The following is a 20,783-nucleotide window of genomic DNA, read 5'->3' as shown; positions in this document are numbered from 1 at the left end:
CATTTGATAAAATGGAATGAAATTTTCTACTGGCTATTCTTCACAAACTTGGATTCCATCCGATATGGATCAACTGGATTCGATTATGTATTTCTACATCCTCATTTTCGATTTTACTCAATAGCAGCCCTTTTGGCTTATTTTTACCCTCACGGGGTCTAAGACAGGTGATTTGCTCTCACATTTTTTATTCATTATTGGAACAAAAGTTATTTCCCACCTGCTTCATAGTAGTTTTCGTGATTTCAAAATAGCTCATGCTTGTTCTCCATTAAACCATCTTCTCTTTGCTAATGATTTAGTTATCCTCACCCATGCCACATTTGGAGAAGCTACTATTATAAAAAATTGTATGGATAAATATAGCTCTTGGTCTGGACAAACTGTCAATATCCATAAATCCTCACTTCTGTTTAGCAAAAACATCGCCGCCTCCACCATTACGCCTATTCAGAATATACTTCCTTACACCATTACCCCAGCCACAACTAAGCATCTTGATCTTCCTATTTTGTTTAGTGAATCCAAAACATCTACTCTTTTTTATATATATATATATATATATATATATATATATATATATATATATATATATATATATATATATATATATATATATATATATATATTAGACAAGATTCAAGGCAAAATTAAAGGTTGGAGATCTAAAACATTGTCTCAGGCAGGTAAATCTATTTTGATTTAGGTGGTGGTCTCTGCTAGACCACCCTATGCTATGAGTTCTTTTATGCTTCCAAATGGTCTCTGTAATCAATTGGATAAGGCTTTCAAAAATTTCTGGTGGGACTTTCCTAAGGATAAAGTTCGCAACTTATCACTAAAGTCTTGGAAATCTTTGTGCTTGCCTAAAGATAATGGCGGTCTTGGTTTTCGGCTAATGAAGGATGCTAATCTCTCTCTTATCTCCAAACTTGGATGGAAGCTCCTCTCTAATCATGATAGTTTATGGGCTTCTCTTTTCCAAAAAAGTATATCAAGTATGGTAATTTTTTATCTTCTTCTCTTTCATTTGGTTCCAAGATTTTGAATGGAATTAAGGCTACGTTACCACTTCTATCTATTGGAGCTTGTTTTATTCCCCAAATTCATTCAAGTCTCCCCATTTGGTCTTCACCTTGGATTCCCACCAATCCAAAATTTCTACCAATCCCTAGGCTGTCATCTATTCCATCCACTCATTCATTGGTTATAGATGATTTTATTCACCCTCCTACAATGTCTTGGAAGAAGAACTTTCAGCACTTTTTGTTTGCTCCTACCACTGTCTCTGAAATTCTCAAAATCATTATTCGTCCCAATTCTGATTTTCTTCTCTGGACCCCTTCCACCTCGGGTGTTTTATCTACCAAATCCGCTCATCATCTCATTAGCTCTTTTTCTCCCTCTCATCTCTCTCCCCTTTACCAAATCTTCCTAGAAAGCTCTTTGGAAGCTTAACCTCAATCATCGTTTAAAGCTTTTTCTTTGGAAAATGGTTTGGAACATTATACCTGCTAAATTCAGGATCTCTCACTCTATCTCTTCTTCCCTCTCCGATACTAGTTGCTCTCTTAGCTCCTTTCCCATAAACTCCCTTTCACATCTTTTCTTTACATGCCCTATTGCTCGTGTGGTTTGGCGCCAATTTTTCTGGCCTTTAAATGTAACTAACATGACAAATTGGCTTCTTATTATTCTCAATCCACACCACTTGATTGGTATCCCTCAGGCTGAGGCTCATATGTTCCAAATATTTGCTGTTGTTGCTTGTGATTATCTTTGGTTCACTAAGAATAAAGCACACCATGAAGGTCTTATCCCGAATGATCTGGTTATATCATCTACTATCAACAAGACTATCCTGGAACATCTTTACTTGAAAGATTAAACTGGCCATCTCCCCTAAAGTTTGGTAGTCTCCTTCTCCTCCTTATTTTAAGATCAATTATGATACAACTATTAAAGATACTTTTTCTACTCAAACTGCAATCTATAGGGATTCTAATGGTTCTATTATTAAGTGTATTTTTCTTATTAGTTTTCCTTGCTCTGCCCATTTATGGCGAGGCTCTTGCAACTCTACTGGCTGCTCATTTGGCAATCTCATTGGGCTTTTCTTCTTTTTATCTTATAAGGTGATTCGCTTATAGTCACTCTGGCACTTTAACTGCCCACCATTACTCAAGATTGAAGAATTGCTTCCACTATTTCTGTTATACATTTCATCATCTCATCAACAATTAACTGGACATCTAGTAAAGTTAACCAAAGTGTAAAATTCTGTGTCCATCATGTGGCAAATTGAGCAGCAATTAGTATTCATTCTGGTTGCATTCTCATCATTTCCCTTTTATCCAATTCTTTTCCTCCCTTTATTAGAAAAGACTTTCCCTCATCCTTCTATGTCCCCAGCTTTTTTTTTTTTTTTCCTTTCTTTCTTTCTTTTTCGTCATTGTACTTATAAATTTATTTTTAAAAAAAAAAAAAAAAAGTTAGGCCATAATTAATCATATAGACAAACGTAACTTTTGGAACAATTTCCCTATAGTTTACACGAACCAAAGGTAAACGACAGGTGACATGCACATAGAAAAAGGAAGCGGTCTGGCGTTGAGCCAGCAGGCCCAACACCCTAGTGCAGCATTCACAACTTCCCAAATACCTACTACTATTATTTTCTTTCTTTTTTTAAGAAATCCCCTACTACTGTTCTTAATTACTCAAGTATTTTTCCTTTGACAAAAAAAACAAAAAAACAAAAAAAAAAACTATCAATTGCATTTATTATATATCAAACTAACATGAGCGTGGGAACCACAGATTATATTTATATCCCAGAACACTACAAATCTCCATCTTCCCCTCTGCCACAGCAATAAATAAGCAATTCATTAACCAATTTAACTAACACAGAGAAACTGAATAGATTAAAAAAAAAAAAAAAAACAAAACAAAAGGAATAGAAAAAACTAACCCAGAAACAAAACTAACAAAGGAAGCAAAAAAAATAAATAAAAGTGAAAAGCCAAGTCACGTGATAACCGCAACATGGAAATGGAATTTTGGTATCGCGATCCCTACTCCTGTGTAAGTGATAGTGGGGGAGGGACCAGCTGGAGGATTATAAGGATAATAACAAACTCATAATTGGATCTAAATTTACTCGGTCTTGTCTTCTTCCAGATCCCCATTTGATACTCCATCGCTGCCTTCCACTGGCCTACCCTCACCTGCACTTCGAACATCCTTCGAAGGTATTGGGGATGGTTTTATGAGAGTCAAGCTTGTATCGTCCTTGTCAAACTCCTCGCTTGTTTCTTCCGAGTAAGCGTATCTGTCAAGAGCAGAAGAAGAAGAAACGAGTAGGTAGAGAGTTTTTTTTTAAAAAAAAAACAAAAAAATACTCAAGAGATATGAAAAAAAGAAAATCCCTTTTCATCAGCTATTACCGTGTTGAGTTCTGAGAGGGCGCCCAAAGAGCACAGATTACACAAAGGAGAGAGAAAGACAGGACTTGCCAGAAGGCAGGAATGATCCATGCAGTTTGCCACTTCTCATTGTAAATATCAGTTGAGTTGAAATAAAGCTGCCATTCACAAAATTGTGAAATATGTTATAAATGACCTTATATGAAGCAGCAAATACAAAGTTGAGAATTATGCAACAATTGACTATGTTACCAAAATTACAAGTATGATAGAGAGCAGGATAAAGACGAAGACATTCTAAACAAATAATAAATCAAATTTTCCACCATTTATAGGCATAAAGTACAAACTTAGTTTTACAAGAATAAAACAGTGTCAATCCATCTTGTTCAGGCATTTTCAATCCAACCTGTTCTAAAAATATGAACAATTTCTTGACTGGTTGAGCACCTAATTACATTTTCAATCCATCTTAAAGACTTTAATTTAGCTTGAATCCATTTGAGCATCTAATTCACATATAATAAAGCAATAAATAATGGAGAGTTTTGACACCAATGTTTTTTGTCCCTCCAAGGCTCGTTGATGAAACCTTCTTAGAGCATCTCTAGCAGAATTAGCTAAAATACCTAACCAAAAAGTGCAATTCTACTTTAACTACTGCTTTTTATATACACACTTCAACAAATTTTCTATTCTCTTCTCTACTTTCTTTTAAATATTATTTCTCATTCTTTTTTTATTATATTTTTGCCAACACATGTTTTCAAACATTCATCTTTTCTAACGGTCATATTTTCCAACAGTCATATTCACAGCTACTACTCCAAAATAAAATAAAAGAATGAAAGCAAGCACAAAAAACATATTATCCTACATTCTAGAAATGCAACTCACCAAAGCAACAGAAATTGGAAACCAAAAGGAGAAAAAAAGAAGCAAAATTCAAATTCTCTAAGAACCAAAGCCACAGAACACACAAAAACCAAAAAAAAAAAACTGAAGAAAGAGAGAAATGCTGACTATTACGTAATGATAGACTAAAAGTTCAAATTAACAACAATTAATTCATATCTATCAGAAAAACATAGAAGCCACAGTAAAAAAACCACAAATGACCGTTTGAGAATCAATATTTTATTGATGGTGTATGCTACAGTAAATAGCAAGGGGTTGCTATTTACTGTAGCAAAAACTCCATTTTACCTAGTCTGTAGCTAATCTGTTGGAGAGGAGATGCTCTTATCATCTTCTTATCATATTTCCCAGTTTAGATAGAATGTTCTAGATTCAACTAGTAGCTGACTAAGTCATTTGGTAGATAATACAATTTTCTTGAGCATGCTAGTAGTTCACATTCTATTTTTTAAGAGTCAGTGAAGATTACCTCATAGCATATCCAACCCACAGACACAAGAACAGCTACGGCCAAAGCATTCGTAAACTTCCTGTAAATATCCAGTTTAACCATCATCCGTCTAGCCTGTCACGTAAGATAAGCATATAGAAGTTATCATCTAGATTTTTGTATACTAAAAGAAAAAAGCAATAGAAGAATCCAATTTCTATTGGCTTTTGCTTTCAATTTGAAAACATGTCAGAAAGGCCATGTGTTTCCATCTTCTGTACTGCTTATGACCCACTTAATATAGTTAAGTAACTTTACTTATCAAAAAAACATATATAGTTAAGTAACTTTAGTATTCAGGAAGAAAAGAACCATAAGATCTTTCACAAAAAGATATATTAATATTTTTTTTGACATGTAATTAAAGATATACTAATATTAATAAGGGAAGATGCAAACAAGTACCTGAAGCTTATTTAAAGTTGCAGAGAGGGAAGTAAATATCCAAAGAATGAAAAATGCATCCAAGACTGCCACAGGAAGAGTCAGAAAGAGTCTTGCCTTTCCTGAAATGTCACTTATTGCCCCAACATTTTCTGCCAATTCAAGAACTTCAGATGCCACAAAGAACGTCACCCCAAGCATGATTACCTTTGATGTAAGCCCACCAAGGGTAGGTCTCACAACACCATATCCCATCGAAACCATTAAAATGATCAAACGTGCCACTGTACGTTTAACAGTCCCAAAGGTGACAGCCCACATGGTTATCCCAGTTGGCCTGATTCCAGTCTCATTGAATTCAGCATACTCAAAATACCATAAAGCCATCTCAAACATGCCCAGTGTTATTACTAGTGTTATGCAGTTCTGCAATGTAAGAACTTCTCTCCAAAATCTTGCATACTGAGAGAACCAAAAGATCCCAAGTATCACAAAGGCAAAGGACATGAACCCATAGAAATTCATAAGTGGCGCCATTCTACCAGGTAAGTAACCAGTAGGATTTTTCCATATTGTTTTTCCCTCCACAACCAAATCTTTCAGCTTCGGATTACAATGAATGAAATACAAGTTATACATCCCAGTTTTAGTTATCTGTATTGACTTTGATGGCAATGTTGCAGTTAGTTCATCTACATCAAATGAGACACCAAACACTTTGGGCCAACCCAGATTCTCTGTAGATGAACGGTGAATGATCTCTCCTTCTGAACATACACCTAGTTTTGCGAGATCTGCTGTGCAACAGACTGCTCTTTGACCCCCATAGGCTGAACCCCCAATCATTTGTCTATCTTCCACCTCAAAAACAATAGCGTGGACCAACCCCGAGCTGAAGTTGGCAAGGTCCTTGTCTCTCTGGAATGTAACCTTTTCAAAGCTAGTTTCATATTGACACATAAAAGGTGAGGCTATGGGAACAAATAATTTAACCAATGGAAACCACAGAGCAAGAGAAAGAGAAATAAAAAAGGTCGTATGACCAATAAAAATAAACCCACTTCAGTAGAATCAATTAGAAAGGCTGCAGAATGTTAAACCAGTATTCTAGTTCTTTCAATAGATTTCTTCAAGTAGCAAACCAACACTAATGAGCTCATTTATGCTTTTTATTCTTGACCAGATCTTGCATATAACATGAAATGCATCTGAGACAATTTGGATTGTAGTACTAAGCTTTGAATCCCCATTATTCAAAATTGTTAGAACACTCATGCTCTCTCACCAGCGCAAAAGGAAAAAGAAAATAAAAGAAACCTCATGTATTAAACAAGGGAGCTGAGAAAGTGAATGCGCACGTACCCTTTTCTTTATTTCATACGAATTCCACAGCAGAATCATCTAGCACCCTCACTTACTCAACTTCAGTAAGTCATCAGAGATAAATACGTTATTAGAGGCTTTAAAGCGGCCATCAATTTTGATATCTTCTTCATCTTCTTCTTTCTTTCTTTCTTTTTTTTTTTTTTTCAAAAACAAAAATTAAAAATAAATAAATAGATAACAGTTAGATTGACTGAAATGTATTTGTTACTTTTACAAGATCATAGAATCTTGTTTTTCCTCTTTAAACGCGTTGTTCCCTAACTTCTGTTCTTTAGTCAATGATCTTTGCCCCAAATTTCAATTCGCACGACACTCACACATATCTATAAACATTTCACAGTGTCTTAGGGTGCAATAACACATTTCAAACCAGATCTTAGCAGACTATACCAAAATAAATCTAATTATCACCGAAAATCAAGTAATACAAACAATTAACCAAATTTTTTTTATAAAAAACAAAGATGAGCAAATCAACAAACTTCATTATTTTACCGTATGTAAGAGTCGCCATTGGCGGAGATCGAGGAATCGTTCGTAGTAGGAACAGAGGAGTAAATTCCCTCGCTTCCGGCGTGGATTACGAAGGCGTTGCCTTTTGAGGTGAACCTCTCGCTAGCGTATTCATGAACCGAAGCTTCGATTGCAATGTACGAAGAACACAGGCACAGCAGAGCGAGAACTGAACGGGAACCGTAGAGCCGCGTCATTGGAATGAAGCTTCTGAAGCGACAAAGACAGAGAGTGAGAGGGAGAGCTTCTGGATCTGTGCTTGAAATGAGCTGAGTGCTTTGTCTGACTCTGAGCTAAAACCTTTCACCTTTGTAACTTCATCCCCCCTTTCCTTTTTCTTTTTTCTTTTTTTTCTCTCTCTCTCTGTAAATAAAAAAATAAATAAATAAAAAAAAAAAATAGGCTATGTTAAATCACGTTTTTCATATTAAAAAAAACAAAAAAAAACAAAAAAGGATAAAAACTAGAAATTTAATAATTTAATTAATATTTAACAAGTTTTATTAAAAACAAATTAGAAAAATATTATAAACATGAGTAATTAATATAATATAATGATTCAAATTTATTAGGACAAACAGACTCACTAAATCTCATTTCCTTTCATAAATATAGAAAAAAAAAATCCTAAACAGCTCTACCCCTTCCTTCCTTATTTATTGTTTTAGTAAAAAAAAAATTATTTTTTCTAAAATTTATTTAAAAGAATATTTAAATCAGTTTCATTTTCACGACCATTTATTTGAAAGAATATTTAATAAATGATATAGAAAAATTATAAACGAAGTTATTGTTGAATTTATTTGAAGAGACATGTTATTTCTGCAACTACCGTCAAATTAGCATTCAACCTTTTTTTCAAACTAATCATTAGATTTGTTTTCTTATATATGGATCCTACATATTTAACGGTTAATTTTAAAAAAATAAAAAATTATTAGAGTTGGAGAAATATTATTTCTCATATTTAAATTGTAAATAAGAAAATAAAAAGTAGATTAAATCTAAGTTTCGACCACACCCTATGGCCAATCTGGGGGTGGCTCGCCTTTGGGGGTGATTCGGCCACCCCACAAAACCTAAATCTTTTTTTCTTTTTTTTGTTTATTAGCTAATTGGGGGTGATCGGACCACCCCCAAAGCCGATCTGGGGTGGCCGGCAACCCCTTTGGGCAATGCCAGCCAACCCTTTTGTTTTTTTATTTTTGGTTTTTAATTATTATAATTTTTAAGTTTTAATAATTTTATTATTATTAGGTTTAACTTTTGCAAACTTTTTTAAATAAAAAAGGGTACCGTTTTCCACTTAAGCATGCATGTGGTAGTTTTAAACTACCGCATGCAAGTCGGATCCCTTAAGTTGAATATTATTGAAATAATCTATATATATATATATATATATATATATATATTATTGAAATATATTATTGTCTAGTCTCATTAAAAAGACTTCCCATTTGCTGACAACTTGAGCTGTTGAGGTTAACTGGTTAACTAAAGGTTTTTAAGTGTGAGATTTAGCAACTTGAGCTGTTGAGGTTCACTGGTTAACTAAAGGTTTAAGATATAAGGAGTGGATTTGTGAGTCTGGGGTTTGGAGACGTTGGATTAGATGACTTGTGTGTCAAAGATAAAGGAATAGAAGGGTAGACGTGGAAACGGGAGTTCTAGATCATTTCTTGGTTTTATTTGTATGGTTTACGTTGTGGGTGGCCAATGGGCCTTCTATGTTATTATGAGGGGCCAAGTCAATGTCGGTGATTTGTTCGCATCTCCATTTTGTTTTATTTTATTTCCTTTTGCCAACTTGTTAATGTCTTCGTCACCGTCTTTAATATTAAATATGAAAAATATCCCTACACTCATTTCTTATAACAGCCTCACAACAAGCTGACGTGGCTGGTAATATTTTTTTTTTTTATTTTTTTTTTTCATTTCTTTTTATAAAAAAATAATAAAATATTATCAACCACGTCAACTTGTTGTGTGGCTGTTGTGAGAAATGAGTGTATGGATCATTTCTCATTAAATATTAAAGATGAGCCGCAATTTGTCACTAATTACTGTTATAACCAATGAATCTCTACGGTCCTATTTGTTTTTGCGTAATTTTTTATTATTATTATTTTATTTATTTTCATTTTAAAGTGTTTGGCATAACCTAAATATATGCTGAAAGTATTTTTAGTTGACCCAAAAATATAACATTCATAACATGTAAAATAGTTTACGCCTCTTATTTACATAAACCATTTTTTACCACCCTTGTAAGATATTATCTCTATATATGACCTATATGCCACATAAAGAAGTATTTATTAATATTTAATAAATAAATAGTATATACGGTATTACGGTTAGGTAATTTAATTCATTAAATTACCGTAATGGAATCGTTTAATTGATTTAAAATCAATTAATAATATTGTTTCCTTGATGGGAGGAACAATACTAGGGGTGAAAATAACCGTCCGTAATAACCGTCCGCTAACCGTCCCTAACCGTTAGCCGGATAACCGGATAACAGTTAAAACCGCCTAAAAACCGGTAACCGGTTTTAAGAAAACCGGTTACCGGTTATAACCAGTAACCGGCTTTCTTATTATATATATTTTTTTTTAAAAAAAAAATTATATATAAAACGGCGCCGTTTTGGTGTTTAACACCGAAACGGCGCCGTTTCAATTCAGTCTAATAGGCTGACTGACTGTGGCTGAGTTGAACTTTCACGCGTTAAGCATTAAGCCATTAAGCAAACCCTAAGTCCCGACTCTCCCGACTCCCTACTCTCACTGCGCCGTGCACCGCCTCCCTACCTCAGCCCTCAATCTCTCCGAATCTACCTTCTCGCAACACTCTGCCACTCACCGACCTCTCTCCGCCACTCGCCGGCCTCTCTCTCCGCCACTCGCCAACGCCACCATCGACCTCTATCCGCTACTCTCCGTCCTCTCTACGACTTTGCTAGTAAGCTTTATGTCTTCTTCTATCATTAGACTTAATAGGCTGTGTTTTGGGTTTCTGTTATGATTATTTGTTTGATTTGTTTGATTTATTTTAGTTTCAGTTCAAAATTTTTCTTTGATTTCATTTCAAATCACTAAAAGTAATGAAACTTGTGTATAATTTCATGAAACTTGTGTATAATGAAACTTGTGTATAATTTCAAATCACTAAAAGTATTTTGTTTGATTTGTTTGTGTTACTTCTTCCATTGCAGTTTTGGTAGTGATTGTTGTTTGAATGTATTTGGAGATTTTTTTTCTATTGACTGAGGAAAACCTCTCTGTGCATTTTGCACTGACGACTTGCTTTGGTTCAAGTTGATTTTGTTGCTTCATGCAGTAAATCCTTTGTGGGATACAGTTTGTGGTTAGTATAATAAAAATGCATATTTACAATTGTGAAAATTTGGATGTATTAGATTATGCTGTTAAGGTCAACATGGCCAAGTTTTAATTTCACTGGAGCTATCTATTCGAACATCATAAAACGTTTGCAAATTAGATCAGCTAATGCATAAAAATCAAAATACTAGATTTTATGGGAATTTAAGGATTAATTCTTTTATCCCCTTGTCCTATTATAGGTTTGAGAAATTGGATCCTCTCTCCAGATTATTACAAAGCAACATTAGAAAGGCCTATTAGTGGGCATTTTTCAATTTGAGATGGAGATGATCCATTTGATGATTTAGATTTTATTTTGTTATGTCTAGTAGTATATATGGTGTTATGTCATTTAAAAATTTTAAATGACATGACAATAAATTCTGGCTAGCCTTGAACTGAAATTTGTTGAACTATTAATTAATTTTGTTGAAATTTTGTTGAACTGAAATATTTTATGTGTTGGACTTGCTTGTTTACCGAAGACAGTTTGAGGATAGATTTTTATTTTCATCTTTCATGTCAAATTATAGCTAGCTATTAAATCTATGATTAGTTTGAGATGAGATTTACTTTTTTTTAGGTGTGATTGAGTGATTCATCTTTCCTTTGGTTATTAAATAAATTTTATTGTTTATCTAATAACAGATGACAGACACTTTGAGTGATGCAACCACCCCTATTATGGTAGATGACAATTCTGAAACACCTTCCACTGCAAATGTTGAAAGCCCCACACCTTCCCAACAGTCACAATGTAAAAAATCACCTGTGAATCAATCCATTGTGTGGAGTCACTTTAAAAAAGTGGAACCGATCGATAAGGAAAACCCTAAAACTATGTGCAACTATTGCAATAGGTTAATAGGGTGTCATTATAAGAGGAATGGCACTTCAGCCATGATGCACCACCTTACCTATAATTGCCCAAACTCTCCACTTAAGAAATCAAAAGATTCAACACTACCCAAAAACCAAACAATGTTGCAAATGTCATTCAAGAAACCGGTAGAAGGTGGTAGTGCTAACCAAATTGGATTCATGAAGTATGATTCAAACAATATAAGAAATTTGATTGTTCGGTATTTCATCAAAAGTGAGCTGCCTTTTAGGCATGTGGAGAGTGATGGGTTCAGGGAATTGATAAATGGAATTGAACCTAGGTTCAAAGTGCCATGTCGTATCACTTTACAAAAAGATTGTTTGAAACTGTATGAAGAAGAAAAGCTTAGGTTGAGGACTTTTTTGAGCGGTAAAAGGGTATGCATCACTACCGATACATGGACATCCCTGCAAAATATAAACTACATGTGTGTTACCGCTAGCTTCATAGACTCTGATTGGACGATTCATAAAAAAATTCTCAAGTTTAACCAAATTCCCAATCATAGGGGTGAAACTATTGGAAGAATGATAGAGAGTGCATTGACTCAATGGGGGATTGATAGTGTGTTCACTATTACAGTCGATAATGCCTCAGCCAATGATGTGGGGATTGAGTATATGAGAAAGAGGATGAAGAACAAGAGTCATACTGTTTTAGAAGGAGATTTTCTTCACATGCGTTGTGCCGCTCATATTTTAAACCTTGTTGTGCATGAAGGCTTGAAAGACTTAGGTGACTGTGTTACTGATATAAGGAACGCAGTGAGATATGTGAGGTCTTCACCGGAGAGGATGTCAAAGTTTAAAGAGTGTATAGAGCGGGAAAAAATTAAATGTAAAAACATGGTGTGTTTAGATGTTCCAACTAGATGGAACTCTACATATTTGATGTTGACCACTGCTGAGAAGTACCAAAGAGCTTTTGACCTATTGGGGGAGGATGAGCATAATCATTTTGTTGTTCCTCAACCTATTGATTGGGAAAATGCTAGGGCATTTGCGACATTTTTGCAAACTTTTTATGAAGCTACATTGAAGTTCTCTGGTTCAACTCATGTCACCTCCAATTCATATTTTTTGCAACTTTGTATTATTCAAAATACTTTGAATGATGGTTGTCTCAGTGAAGATCAGGTCTTGAGTTCTGTGAGTTTTAGTATGAAACAAAAATATGAAAAGTATTGGGGGACTATGGATATGATCAATTTAATGTTGTATGTTGGTTTTGTTCTTGATCCACGCAACAAGATGAAGGCATTGGTGTTTTGGTTGAAAAAATGTAATGGGCCTATGTGGGTGGATCAAATAGAGGCAAAAGTGAGAGACCTCCTGAATCGTTTAATTGAGCAATACAATAAGTTTCATGGGAGGGGAGTAGGGGAGTCATCTAACATTGTTGAAGATACAAGAAGAGTAGATGTCAATCCTATTTGTGGTGATGGAGATAAAGAGACACAATATAGGAATATGTTTTCCCAACACCTTGTCGCAGAGAATGACTTGGAATGTAGGTCAGATGTGGATCAATATTTGTTGGATGGGTGTGAAGCAAATATTATAGATTTTGACATCTTAAATTGGTGGAAGGTTAATACACCAAAATATCCTACTCTCGCAGCCATAGCTCGTGATGTATTGGCCATCCCTATTTCCACCGTTGCCTCTGAGTCTGCCTTTAGCAACGAAAGACGTGTATTGGATACCTTTAGGAGTTCATTGTCTCCGCTTACCGTTGAGGCCTTGATTTGCACACAAGACTGGTTAAAGAACCGCCCAATGATCTATGAGGAAGTGTTTCAGGACTTTATGAAAAGCTATGATGAACCTGGTAAATTTTTATGAATTAGTTATTTATAAATTCATTTCATTTACTTTTCATTATTTATTTATTTAACTCAAACTTTTTCTATTGTAGATGGGCCTAAGAATCAACATTCTCATTCAATGACGACTGACACATCTTATTCCTAGAGGAAGGTTATCATTTTTTGACTTGTCATTATATTTATATTACAATGCAATTGCTTAGTTTGTCAATTTTTTAAGTTTATAATATTTATTGTTGTTATCTCCACAGGATTTTGCTAGAAGACCGAATAGGAGTCGTGTTGTTATTTCCACAAGATGGTTTTGTTCTTGAGTGTGGACTTATGGACTATGGATATGGTTTGATAATTGATGGGTGTGGGTGTGTGGACTTTTGGACTATTTGGATATGGTTTTTTTTTTTATGTTGTGAATCAAACAATGTTGTGAGTGTGGGTGAGTGGACTTGTAGACTATGGACTATGGACTATGGACTATGGATTATTTGAATATGGTTTGATTTTTTGATGTTGTGAATCAAACAATATTGTGAGTGTGGGTGAGTGGACTTGTAGACTATGGACTATGGATTATTTGAATATGGTTTGATTTTTTGATGTTGTGAATCAAACCATATTGTGAGTGTGGGTGAGTGGACTTGTAGACTATGGACTATGGATTATTTGAATATGGTTTGATTTTTTGATGTTGTGAATCAATTCATATTGTGAGTGTGGGTGTGTGGACTATGAACTATTTGAATATGGTTTGATTTTTTGATATTGTGAATGTAGGGGTCTAAGAGGTGTGTTGATAGTTGACTTGTGTTTTGAATATGGTGTGTCCACTTGTGTTTTGAATTTTTGATTTTATGTAAACGCATAATTGCTTGCAAATTGATTTTATGTAAACGCATAATTGCTTGCAAATTTGTAATTTTGTATTTTAAACAATAGCCTAATTTAACAAATTGCACAATAGAAAACTAGTAAAAAAAAAAAAAGGTTCAAAACAAAACAGGTCCAATAGCTAAAAAAGAAAACAAAAGAACCAAAAAAAAAAATAAAAATGAAAAACCGGTTCCCGGTTACCGGTTGGCGGTTATAACCGCCAACCGCCCGGTTAGCAATTTTTGCTAACCGCCCAGCCGGTTACGATTGCCGGTTTTGTCCAAAAACCGGCAACCGTAACCGGCTTTTCAGCCCTAAATAATACGGTATTTACCATATTTGAGGATCCCTGACCTAACCTATAAATTAATAGCCTGTGTACACCATCAGTACGGCAATTCGGTAATAGGCATAGGTTAGAAGATCCCTCAGATAAATTTTCTTGTTATTCAGATGGATCGTGGAAACGCTTGAACAAATATGGCTAGAGGAAAGCCTAGATCCCTATCAAATTTACTTCCGCTGCGCATGTTAGTTTAAACAATATGTTGAATATATCTAACATGTGGTATCAAAGCCAACTTCTATGCTATTTTGTTTAGCATTAAGTTTTGTCTTTAATTCTCGATTTGTTTGGATGCTATTGAATCGAGTATTTTCTGTAATCAGATTTTGCCCATTGAAAGTGTTTCAAAATTTTCTAGAGTAAAAGAATATTTTGACTTTTGAAGGTACATTATTGTTTATCATAAACAATATTTTGGCTTTTTGTACCAAAAGAAACACATATTTTTTCTTTTTTGGGCTGTAATATTCACTGTTTTTTTTTTTAATATAAATTTACAATTTTGCCCTTTATGCTCAAGAAAGCCATCAGAGAGAAAGAAACCGTAAAAACCATTTTCAGTGAAAATCACGAGTTTTCCTTGAAATATTCAAGAAAGGTCCCAGAAAACCCTACCATCGAGTGGCCGCCACTCATCGCCACTTGCAAAAGGCGGCGACCCGTCGTGACCGACGCCGTTCTGTCTAAGGAGAAGCCAAGCAGCCTCTCCCCATCACCGCAAGGGCTGCTCGGACCGGCGCCATCCAGAGATGCCGCCGGCCGTTGGGCACAGCGGCGTCGTTGCCCAAAGAGGAGAGGCCAGTTAAACCGGCCTCTACCCGTCACTACGACGGGCAGCCTCCAAGGGTTGCCCGTGACAGTATCGGCGGCCCTTCACGGGCCGCCTAGTAGTTGGGTGAATGGCGACCCCTTTGGGTCGCCGTGACCTGCTGAGCGGCAACCCTCGTGGCTGTCGCATGAGGAAACAGTGGGATTGGCGGCGGCGCATGAGGTAGAAGAAGAATGGGCGGAGGCGGCGGTTAGGGCTTCAAGAGTTAAGGGTTTCGGGTCAATTTTGGGCATCCGGGTTAGGGTTTCAACCCATAAAGAACTGCGGGTCGGGTCGGATAGGGGATCGGGTAGGGTTTAAAACCCATGAGTCCAACCCGATATCAAGTGGGTTGACCCATTCGGGTCAGCCCAATCCAAGTGCTGACCCATTGGGTCAGCCCAAGAGGCCCTATTCAGTTTTAAAAAAAAAAAAAAAAAAAAAAAGAAGGAGGGAGCATTTAAGTGGGCTGACCCAATTCAGTTTTATTAAAATAAAATTGGGGACCCATTTAAGTGGGTTGACCCGTTTTGGGCCAACCCTATATAGAGACCCAATCCGATTAGGTGGGTTGACCCAGTTGGGTCAGCCCAGTACAGCAACCCAATTCAGTAGCCCATTAAGAATAAAAAAATAGTAGGCTCATGTGGGGTTTAGAACTTGGGTTGACCAAGTGTAAAGGGCTAAGGCCATTTACTAAACTATTGAACCATGTATTTTATTATGTCTTCATGTTGCAATTTTATTTCTCTTATGATTTGCATTGATCTGTATTAAAATTATTGTTTCTTTAATACATAAATTGAGGAATATATTTTAATTGTTGAATTTATATTGTTTAAATATAAATTGCTTGATGCCTAAACCTAGGAATAATTAACAATACCGTATATACTGGTGTGTTTACAGTAATGCCAAGAATGCAATGTCTAGAAAAGTTCTGGCTAGGAAAGTCTTGGAATTTAAGTGTGTCCATGTGACCCCCCTCACTTTCCTGGGAACTCACCTGGTTTCACCTTGGAAAATGCTGTTTACCCCATTTAGGTATTGGTTTGTTATATTCCTGGGGCTATTAAAGGGGGCATCTATAAAGTTGTTAGATGTTAATGAAGTCGCAATTATCATGATAATTTTGGGAGAGCCACAGCATCCCAATTTTGAATGACAATTGCATCAAGATTGCACACACGTAATTATCATAATAATTTTGGGAGAGCTACAGCATCCTATTTTTTAATGATAATTACATCAGGATTACACGTATGAACATCAAAAGGAATTTTATTAGATGTTCATGAATTATAGCGTGATTATTATGATTTTGGGAGAGCTACAGCATCACGATTTTATAATAATTGCATAAAGATCATACACATGAACTTCATATAGAAAAATTATCATCGTCTTGTAATTAATTCATAAATTTAATTACTTATCCCCACGGGGAAGTTTTTATTTTTATGACTTAATTAGAATAAGATAACAAATTTAATATTGAAAGTAAAATTTCTCTCGGTTGCCCACAGGTACGGAGAATTTTATTTATTAATATTAAAATTTGCTTTAGTCTTATTAATAAAGAGTAAATTTCATGCGTGATGCAACCTTTGCCCACAGGTAGGTTGAAATTTACTATTTAAATTGGCATTGGCTAATTTAAAATAAAGTTAATTCATAGCATTAAAGTATTTATTTTCTTGGTTATTGCAGCTATTCATATTACTCTACTTTGGTAGTTTTATATTTCAATACTTTATGGTAATATTTTTCTGACTGGAAAAAGATTAATATACTTTTTCATTTGAGTGTTTCTAATCCCATTATTGGAATGAAGGATATTATAGCTTAGCTTAAGTCCCTAAAGATTGAGATTTTTTGAGTCATTATTGGTCTATTTCATTTTTGAATTCTCTCTTCTAAGTGTAGAATTTTATCTTGTAACACACGTAAGGATAAATGGTTAGTAAATAAACTTCTAACCATGTGTGTTCAAGGATATGAGAGAATTCATAAAGTGTTCACATGGTTACTCATGTCAAGGGAATGACCGATAAATGCAATCATTTCCAACACTTAAAACATGATAATAAGGTGCCAATAAAGTATTATGGCAATCAAGATACCTATTTCTCATGCAATAAGGAAAATTAAGGGCATATAAAGAAAGATTGCATGAAGTATAAGAAATGATTTAAAATAAAGATAATCTCATATATCTTGTATGTCGTGAATCTCTTTTAGTGACTCATTCAAATATATTGTGGATTGATTATGGTTTAACAATCCACGTTGTCAACACAAATGCAGAGTCTTTTTAAAATGAATAACACATGTTTATAATTTGAGGTTGTTGGGATCTATAAGTTAATTTTGAGATTCAGTTATATTTTTTACCTCAAAAATGATTTATATTTCATAATCTTTTAGAAATTTATTTTTCTAGTTTGGCTTGTTAAAAATTTCAATTTTATTTTAAACTTGAAATTTTTATTTTTATTTTTATTTTTTTATTTTTAGTGGAATATTGGTTGGGGTTCATTGAAAGTCTATTTAAAATTGACCTACATCCCAATTTTTGAAACAAAAATTATTTGTTTATTTCTGCATAGTGATGTTGACGTAAAATAGAGTCTTTGAGAATTTAAAAATGCTCTTGTTATGGCTTTAGAGATTGAAATATATCTCCATACAGAAAATAAAAGTCGGTAATTTACTGACTTTGGTACTTGTGTGGACTGCATAAGGGAAAGCATACCAACAAGACCATTAGAGGTGCCAAAGAGAGCCTTTTGAGATTCTTGAGATCATGTACATTGAAAGGTGTTGATCTTTTCATACTCATTGCCTAAATGGTCAGAAATATTTTTATCTCTTTTAGTGATGACCATATAAAGTTTATGTATCTCTATCTTTTAAAAATTAAAGCTAGGGTATTGAATGCTTTTAATACCTATAAGGAAAAAGAAGAGAAATAACATGAAGATCATAAGATCTAATATAGGCATAGAGTATTAAGGTAGGTACACACAAAAAGGGGAAATGATTAGTAATACTAATCTGCTATTACCCTTATAGAGTAAAGCTTTAAAGACCGTTGTAGTATATGTTGAACAGGATTCCATTTAAGGTTGTCCTTAAGACACCTTTTATGAAATAAATGGAAGCCAGGTTTAAATTATTTACACATATAGGGTTGCCTTGCTAAAGAGGGGATTTATAATCATCGCCTAAGGAAATTAGATTCAAGGACAACTAGTGGATCTTTTATAAGCTATCTAGTAAACTTTAAGAGGTTTTAATGTTTTATTATCCTTCATATAATCCTAGAGTTGTTGATTTTAAAATTTCTAGAGGATGTGGAACCTAGTGGGAGTGCTCATTCACACAAATTGGAATTTGAGGAAGCACTAGAGCTGGCCAAATTTCCTCCTCATAGAGGATGATTGATTGTATTCAGGGAAAATCAGATTGATTATCCTAAGCCACAATCAGTTATAGAACAACCAACTCATATAGAACAGGTTCAAAATAAATCTATTCTCCCATTGCAAAATGCAGAGGAAGTAGAATTAAGAAAATCCTATAGAATAAGGAGATCAACAATTCTTAGTGATTATGTTGTATATCTCCTAGAGTCTGATGTTGACATTGGACATAAAGATGATCCAAAATTGTTTTCACATGCTATGAGTGGAGAAAACTCCACATTGTGATTCAGTGCCATGAAGTAATAGATAAATCCATTGCTCAAAAGTCAAGCTAGACTCGTAGCCAATGGTTTTACTCATAAGGAAGGCATTGGTTATTGTGAAACATTCTCTCCAGTGTCTAAGAATGGTTCATCAAGATAATCATAGCATTAGTAGCTCATTTTGATCTAGAGCTATATCAAATGGATGCGAAAACAACTTTTTTGAATGAGGATCTTAAAGATGAGGTTTACATGAAACAATCAAAAGGTTTTATAAATAACAGTCAGAAAGCTTGCAAATTAAAGAATTCTATTTATGGGCTGTGATAGATCTCTCATTGGTAATATACTTTTTACAAGGTTATTGTTTTATTAAAAACCTTTTTAATTAGTATATATACCTTAAGGTCAGTGGGAGTACAATAATCTTTCTAGTCCTATATGTAGATATTATTTTTGCAAGTGGTGATTTAGGCTTGCTACATAAAGTTCATTTCACAAAACTTTGAAATGAAGGATTTGGGTGAAACCTCTTATGTCTTTTGACATAGAGATTCACAGAGACATAAAAAATATTAACATTGTCTCGGAAGGCCTACATTGAAAAAGTTTTGAGAAGATTTAGAATGAAGAATTATGCACCTTCAATAGCAATTAAGAGGGACCAATTAAATACAGATTAATGTCCCAAAAGGTATTGGAATAAGGGCAGATGAAAAGTTTTTTAAAGCGCCATATGACTGACAATAAGAATATTGGGTCAATAAAGTGCTGCAAATAAAGTCTTGCGGTATATGCAAGAAACCAAGAAGTACAACTTAACCTAAGGATACACTTTCCATTTGAAGGTGGTTAGTTGTTCAGATTTGAGTTTTGCTGATTATGTAGATAGTAGAAAGTCTACTTTAGGGTATATATCTTTTTATTGAGAGATATATCTTAAAGATGCAGTATGCAGACTATGGTTGCTACGTCTACCAAGAAAGCTAAAATTCTAGCGTGCTATGAATTTAGTACACAGGCATGATGGATGAGATATTTTGTTGAAAGTCTCAATGTTGTCGATTTTACAGTTAGACCATAAAGATACTCTGCGGTAATTCTACTATAATTTTCTTTTATAAGAATAAAGAGTAGAAGCATAAGTAAATCGACATAAAGTATCTCAGTACGAGAGATAATATTAAGAGACATAAAGGGTCTATTGAGCATATAAGTACTGAATTAATGACTGCAGATCCCATGACTTAAAGTTTACCGGTAAAGAAAGAATAAAGTCATGCGGAATATATGAGACTCATTAATTCATTTTTTGCTTGATTTGTCTCTTTTTGGTCTATAGACATAAAGTTATGATAATAAAGTTTTTGTGCACATTTGTTATTTTATCCATGAGGATAAGTAAAGTTGGACCCGAATGACTTATAGGAAGTTCATTTATAAAGCTTGATTATCCATAAGGTACTTATGTAAGGAGTGTTTTACATTGTGATACATGGAAGGGACGACCTAATTTTATAATGGTTTTACCGCCATGATTCGTGTGAAACATTTCTTATCTGAGTGGGAGGATTCCATAAGTGATTGGCCAAACTAAGGAATCTAATACCATAAGGATATGTGTCATAAAGGCCAAGTGGGAGAATGTAAGATATTATCTCCATATATGGCCTATATGCCACATAAAGAAGTATTTATTAATATTTAATAAATAAATAGTATATACGGTATTACGGTTAGGTAATTTAATTAATTAAATTACCGTAATGGAATTGTTTAATTGATTTAAAATCAATTAATAATATTGTTTCCTTGATGGGAGGAACAATACGGTATTTACCATATTTGA

General features: G+C 34.4%; 2 protein-coding genes across 2 annotated transcripts; one reads left to right on the top strand and one right to left on the bottom strand.

Moving 5' to 3' along the window:
• Positions 1-2,808: 2,808 nt before the first annotated feature.
• On the bottom strand, positions 2,809-7,426 carry LOC133864425 (uncharacterized). Its single transcript, XM_062300759.1, has 5 exons — positions 7,102-7,426; positions 5,242-6,160; positions 4,816-4,911; positions 3,450-3,586; positions 2,809-3,334 (listed from the first exon to the last, which is right to left on the bottom strand). The coding sequence occupies exons 1-5, from the start codon at positions 7,314-7,316 to the stop codon at positions 3,160-3,162; spliced, it is 1,542 nt and encodes a 513-aa protein (XP_062156743.1). The 5' UTR covers positions 7,317-7,426; the 3' UTR covers positions 2,809-3,159.
• A 3,730-nt stretch (positions 7,427-11,156) lies between these two features.
• On the top strand, positions 11,157-15,360 carry LOC133863204 (zinc finger BED domain-containing protein RICESLEEPER 2-like). Its single transcript, XM_062299174.1, has 4 exons — positions 11,157-12,539; positions 12,642-12,900; positions 13,012-13,221; positions 14,960-15,360. The coding sequence occupies exons 1-4, from the start codon at positions 11,157-11,159 to the stop codon at positions 15,358-15,360; spliced, it is 2,253 nt and encodes a 750-aa protein (XP_062155158.1).
• The last annotated feature ends 5,423 nt before the right edge of the window (positions 15,361-20,783 follow it).

This window comes from Alnus glutinosa, chromosome 3, assembly GCF_958979055.1.
Source record: "Alnus glutinosa chromosome 3, dhAlnGlut1.1, whole genome shotgun sequence".
NCBI classification, from domain to species: Eukaryota; Viridiplantae; Streptophyta; class Magnoliopsida; order Fagales; family Betulaceae; genus Alnus; species Alnus glutinosa.
This window is presented reverse-complemented; position numbering and strand designations above follow the sequence as displayed.

What these genes read in the sequence shown, in the direction of transcription:
- LOC133863204 (XM_062299174.1), top strand. Translation starts at nt 11,157, where the DNA reads ATGACAGACACTTTGAGTGATGCAACCACCCCTATTATGGTAGATGAC. An exon ending in CGCAGAGAATGACTTGGAAT is followed by an intron (nt 12,901 to 13,011) that starts GTAGGTCAGATG and finishes CTACTCTCGCAG; the next exon opens with CCATAGCTCGTGATGTATTG. An exon ending in GAAAAGCTATGATGAACCTG is followed by an intron (nt 13,222 to 14,959) that starts GTAAATTTTTAT and finishes TGCTCAAGAAAG; the next exon opens with CCATCAGAGAGAAAGAAACC.
- LOC133864425 (XM_062300759.1), bottom strand. Translation starts at nt 7,316, where the DNA reads ATGACGCGGCTCTACGGTTCCCGTTCAGTTCTCGCTCTGCTGTGCCTG. An exon ending in AATGGCGACTCTTACATACG is followed by an intron (nt 6,161 to 7,101) that starts GTAAAATAATGA and finishes ATATGAAACTAG; the next exon opens with CTTTGAAAAGGTTACATTCC. An exon ending in CAACTTTAAATAAGCTTCAG is followed by an intron (nt 4,912 to 5,241) that starts GTACTTGTTTGC and finishes CTTACGTGACAG; the next exon opens with GCTAGACGGATGATGGTTAA.